At 42.7% G+C, this 5,440-nt stretch overlaps 1 protein-coding gene across 1 annotated transcript in view; it reads left to right on the plus strand.

Moving 5' to 3' along the window:
- Positions 1–217: 217 nt before the first annotated feature.
- Positions 218–5,440, plus strand: part of PCBP3 (poly(rC) binding protein 3) — a 59,491-nt gene continuing 54,268 nt past the window's right edge. The window contains exons 1-4 of the mRNA XM_043505793.1: positions 218–323; positions 1,128–1,151; positions 2,702–2,734; positions 3,479–3,595. Of these exons, the coding sequence (XP_043361728.1) occupies positions 309–323; positions 1,128–1,151; positions 2,702–2,734; positions 3,479–3,595 (189 nt within the window). The 5' untranslated portion in view covers positions 218–308. The remainder of the gene's footprint in view (positions 324–1,127; positions 1,152–2,701; positions 2,735–3,478; positions 3,596–5,440) is intronic.

Here is a 5,440-nt window from a genome sequence, read left to right on the forward strand (position 1 = left end):
GGCCGCTGGCTCCGCTCAGCCCGCAGCCGGTCTGGGTGAACAGAACGCCAGGCTGGCAGCAGGCCGAGAGGGCCGGCGGCGTAAGATCAGCATTTTAATTTAATTTTAAATGAAGCTTCTTAAACATTTTGAAAACCTTGTTTACTTTACAAATGACAATAGTTTAGTTCTATAATATATAGACTTATAGAGAGAGACCTTGACTGGCACGTGAAACCTTAAATTAAAGTGAATCAGTGAAGACTCGGCACGCCTCTTCTGAAAGGTTGCTGACCCCTGCTCTAGAGGAAGGTCCAATTCTCCAACTGATGGCATTTGGGAAGGTGTGAGCCTCTTCCCCCATGTGTCAGTAGTGCTCTGAGTGACAGACACTCCTCTCACTTGCTCACTGTGGGTATGGCTGTGCTAATCAACCGCCACACAAACCGCTTCTGAACGCGTTGGGAAGTCATGGAGTGTAATACAGCCTACCTGGGAATGTACAGCCAGTCGTTCTGCTTGACTGGCTGAATGTGCCAGAAGACATGCATGCTCATGGAGGAGGGCCATGTACCATGGAACTGAAACACAACTGGGGATTGCTCCATTCTGAGAGTCATGTGTAGGAGACATATTTTCTTTAAAAAAAAGTTAACCCCCCCCTTTATTTCATAGATATTGTTTTTTGCACACGATGCCATGAGAGTGCTATAGCTGTGTTCTAGGCTGCTTCGTAACCAGCTTGTCCAGGAGATCATACAACCACTTGGCTTCACTTTGCAGACATCCAGGCCCCATTCAGGAAAGCATGTACTTACATGCAGCCCTGAACAGGGGTGATCTCTTGAACGGGGTCCATAGTTCAGAACCAACACTGTCTATGAGGCAGCTCAGAAAGAAAACAGCGTTTATACCCTCCTCAGGGCAGAGTAGCATGTACCTTTGGGAAACACATGTGACCACCCCCTCTGAAATAAAGAAGTAATTCCCTTTCTGCTCTGTGTTTTTTGTCGCTATTTGAAAATCGCTCTGGTAGTTCATAATTCATTGAGCTCAGTGAGTGCACCAACTCCTGTACGTCACTATGAGATTTTATTGGAGTTTCTTAAATTCTGTAATTTCTGTCTTTGTGTTTGGGTCTTTTTTAGGAAGTTGGAAGCATCATTGGGAAGGTAAATATTTCTTTAAATTCCATCATTGTACATGTTAGTTGTATAGTAGTTATAACCTGTATTTTTACAGCTGTTAATTATCAATCCTTGATGGGGCCATTTACGGATCTGGGGCAAAAATTGGGGATTGGTCCTGCTTTGAGCAGGGGGTTGGACTAGATGATCTCCTGAGGTACCTTCCAACCCTGATATTCTATGATTCTACTACATTATACACCTCTGAAAATTATCATGTGGATCTATTGCTCTGATTGCATGATAGATTATTAATGTATCTGAAGAAGAAATCAAATAATGTTCTCCTTTCAAAATGCATCTAAAATACAGTCAATTTTTGAATCTATTACTGTTGCTGCATCACTCTGGCTACTAATATATATGTTCATTCTGGGATGGTGATAATTTTGTTCCCACTGATACATTAAGGAAAAAGATGAATCTCATCACAAAAGTAGCAAAATGTCAGTAAATACATTGGTCTTCACAACCTTGGTAGATTAGCATAACAACAAAGAAATTCCGACAATTCCTCTATAACAGAGTACTGAGTTATAGGTGACCTGTTTACACAATTGCTCCAATTACAATTCAACCTTCCTGAAAAATGGACAGGTGCTTATGTGTTAAAGTTCAAAATTGGATGGCACTTACAGTAAAGAACATAGACTATCATTTGCCCCAGTGGACCTTTATGAAAAGTGCCATGATATTCTATGGCACTGCTCCCAAAGAACAATGCTTGCAGAGACATTACTACAGTGTTATGGAGGACCATTACTGGAGAAGGCTGAAGTGTTTTTACAGATTGGTCAAGATGGGTAGAAGATGGGGTCATTACAATGATTGGTAAGAGGGAGGACGCCTGTCCCTCCACACATGGCCCTTATTTTTTCCATTATTTTCTTATCAAACTCAGATTGTTTAGTCAACTTTTTGATGGATATGAATGTCTTTGAGTTTCTTCCATGGAGAAGGACATTTGAAAAGGAAGAAACTCATTGTGAATCGCTATCAGAATTTTCTGAATGCTGTTTTGTCAGTGAAGTGAGCAGACTTGATTCCAATACATGCAGGGATAAAATCTGTAGAGTATGAAAAGGAAATTGTTAATAGCCCATTCTCAGAATACAAATACACTTCAAAGCTCTAGCAGGGCAGGACTGAGGAGTGGGAGCAGGGAGTGAACTCTTCTCCCAGCTTTCTAAACTGTATTTTATGTTTTTGTATTTTATGAAAATGTATTAGAAACTTTCTGAAGCTTTAGTATCGGGACAGGCATTTGGATGAAGCTGTTGATGATATTCTAATGATTTCAGAGTAGCAGCCGTGTTAGTCTGTATTCACAAAAAAGAAAAGGAGTACTTGTGGCACCTTAGAGACTAACAAATTTATTTGAGCATAAGCTTTCGTGAGCTTCATCGAATGCATTCGATGAAGTGAGCTGTAGCTCACGAAAGCTTATGCTCAAACAAATTTGTTAGTCTCTAAGGTGCCACAAGTACTCCTTTTCTTTTTTATTCTAATGGTTGTGTTTCTGCATCTTATTTCAGAAAGGAGAGACGGTGAAAAAGATGCGGGAGGAGGTGAGCTACCCAGACATTTGAAATGATTTCTAATGAAAGCGACATGGAGACTAATGGAAAGGCCTTGCTCCTATGGCCCAGTTTGTGGAAGCTTCAGTGTATAGTTGCCTAGAGCTTTGCAGACATTTGATTTTAGCTATGAGAAAACATACAATTAGTCACTTACTCAGTTTTAAAGACCATTGACCCATTATTCAAGAAATTTAAGCAAGCTGCAGAATAATAAAAGTAGGTTATGGCCAGAGACCCTTTGTCAGTTTTTATTCATGCCATACTCAGGAAAAAAGAAAAGGAGTACTTATGGCACCTTAGAGACTAACAAATTTATTAGAGTATAAGCTTTCGTGAGCTACAGCTCACTTCATCGGATGCATTTGGTGGAATGGGAAAGCTCCCATTAACTTCAGTGGAGATTTACCTGAACCAGTAATTTGCCTTACAAGTTCATGGTCTGAGCACTTGGAGCTTTTTTGCACAGATTGGCTGTCATAGCCAAATAAAAGGTTTGTTTGTTTTTTAAATGAACTTGACCCCTGCCAGTGTTCCTTTACATTAGAGGGGAGCCACCAGCAGTCCACATGGGTGCAGGGCTCTGCCTACGCACTGGTCAGATTGCAGGAGCTGAGGTCATTGGTAAACCTCTAGCCTGTTTCTCTAGGTCAGTAGCGAGCTATGGTTCATGTGTGGCTGTCAGGTTGATGGGCTTTTTAATGGGATGAGAAGATTTTTTTCTTTTCTTTCTAGAGTGGAGCAAGAATTAACATCTCAGAGGGAAACTGTCCGGAAAGAATTGTGACCATCACAGGCCCCACTGATGCCATCTTCAAGGCTTTTGCCATGATTGCTTACAAATTCGAGGAGGTAAGGAAACACACACACACCTTTGCAGACGGAGAACTGGTGACCTGATTTTTGGTCAGGTCATTAGGAATGGTTCCCCAGTTCCATGGGGGACTATCCCTAATGCTGCCAAGACCATTAAAGTCTGGTGGAAATAATTGTGGGTCAGTGCACACGTTTATCATGCTGCCATGCCTACAGCTCACTATTATGATGTAGCATTACCTGGCATTGTCATAGCGCAGTGTTAGAAGGCTGTGATGTAATGTCAGGACACAGCTGTCACCTCAGGCTGGGGATGGGGGCAACAGGACAAAGTTTCTAGGCCTGAGCATCAAGTAGTGAGGCGGGGTGGGAATGCTTTCTGAGGCAGCTGCAGTACTCCCTTGCTGTGCACCCCCTGGCTGCTGCTGTGAGGAGCCAATGGGTGTGATGTCGGTGGCTGTACCAGGGAATATGACCAGACGGACCTGGTAAGAGGGCCAGGGAGCTTGGGAAGCAGGGGAGACGGAAAGGTGAGGCAGAGGGGGAAGGGGAGAGCTGGGGGGAGCATGCGTGTGTGAGTGTGCATGTGTATGTGTGCACACGCGTGTGGGGAACAGGGGTGGTGGAGCAGGGTGGGAGGGAGGAAAATCACTGAAGGATGAAGAGGTGACCCACTGTCCAGAAGCTGGAGTGAACAAGTCCATGCAGAACCACCTTGTGCTGGGAGATACAGAGTGGCCCTGTTTCCATTCTTGTTTTGGTGCCTGTCATCTGTTTTGGAGTCTGTTTTTGAATTTTTTTTGTTGAAGAATTGCCACTTTTAGGTCTGTAATCGAGTGACCAAAGAGATTGAAGTGTTCTCCAACCGGTTTTTGAATGTTATAATTTTGACTTCTGATTTCAACAAAAAAACTTCAAAAACAGATTCCAACGAGAGACTGCTGAATTGGAATTAATTTGCAAACTGGACACAATTAACTTAGGCTTGAATAAAGACTGGGAGTGGATGTGTCATTACACAAAGTAAAACTATTTCCCCATGTTTATTCTCCCCCTCCAACCCTGCTGTTCCTCACACGTTCTTGTCAACTGCTGGAAATGGCCCACCTTGATTATCACTACAAAAGTTTTCTTCCCCCTCATCCCCCCCGCTCTCGTGCTGGTAATAGCTCACCTTACCTGATCGCTCTTGTTACACTGTGTATGGTAACACCCATTGTTTCATGGTCTCTGTGATATAAAATCTCCCCACTGTATTTTTCACTGCATGCATCCGATGAAGTGAGCTGTAGCTCACGAAAACTTATGCTCAAATAAATTTGTTAATCTGTATCCGCAAAAAGAAAAGGAGTACTTGTGGCACCATAGAGACTAACACAGCTGCTACTCTGAAACCAATCAGGGAAAGGACCACTTGAAGTCCTATTCCCCCAAAATATTCCCCCAAGCCTACATCCCCTTTCCTGGGGAAGGCTTGAGCATATATCCTCACCAATTGGTTACAAAGGGACCCACACCCCTGGGTCTTAGAACAATGGAAAAAATCAGTCAGGTTCTTAAAAAGAAGGATTTTATTTAAAGAGAAAAAGGTAAAAGAATCATCTCTGTATTTAGGCTGGTAGTTAACCTTACAGAGTAGCAGAAAATTCAAAGAGCACAGAGGAACCCCCTCTAGCCCTAGTTTCAAAGTTACAACAAAACAGGGATAAACCTCCCTCTAGCATAGGGAAATTCACAAGTTGAGAAACAAAGATAACTAATACACCTTGCTTGGCTGTTACTTACAAGTTTGAAATAAGAGAGATGTGTTCAGAAAGATTTGGAGAACATGGATTGATGTCCGGTCCTTCTTAGTCCCAAGAACGAACGGCCACACAAACA

The sequence above is a fragment of the Dermochelys coriacea genome, chromosome 11 (assembly GCF_009764565.3).
Source record: "Dermochelys coriacea isolate rDerCor1 chromosome 11, rDerCor1.pri.v4, whole genome shotgun sequence".
Lineage (NCBI taxonomy): Eukaryota > Metazoa > Chordata > Testudines > Dermochelyidae > Dermochelys > Dermochelys coriacea.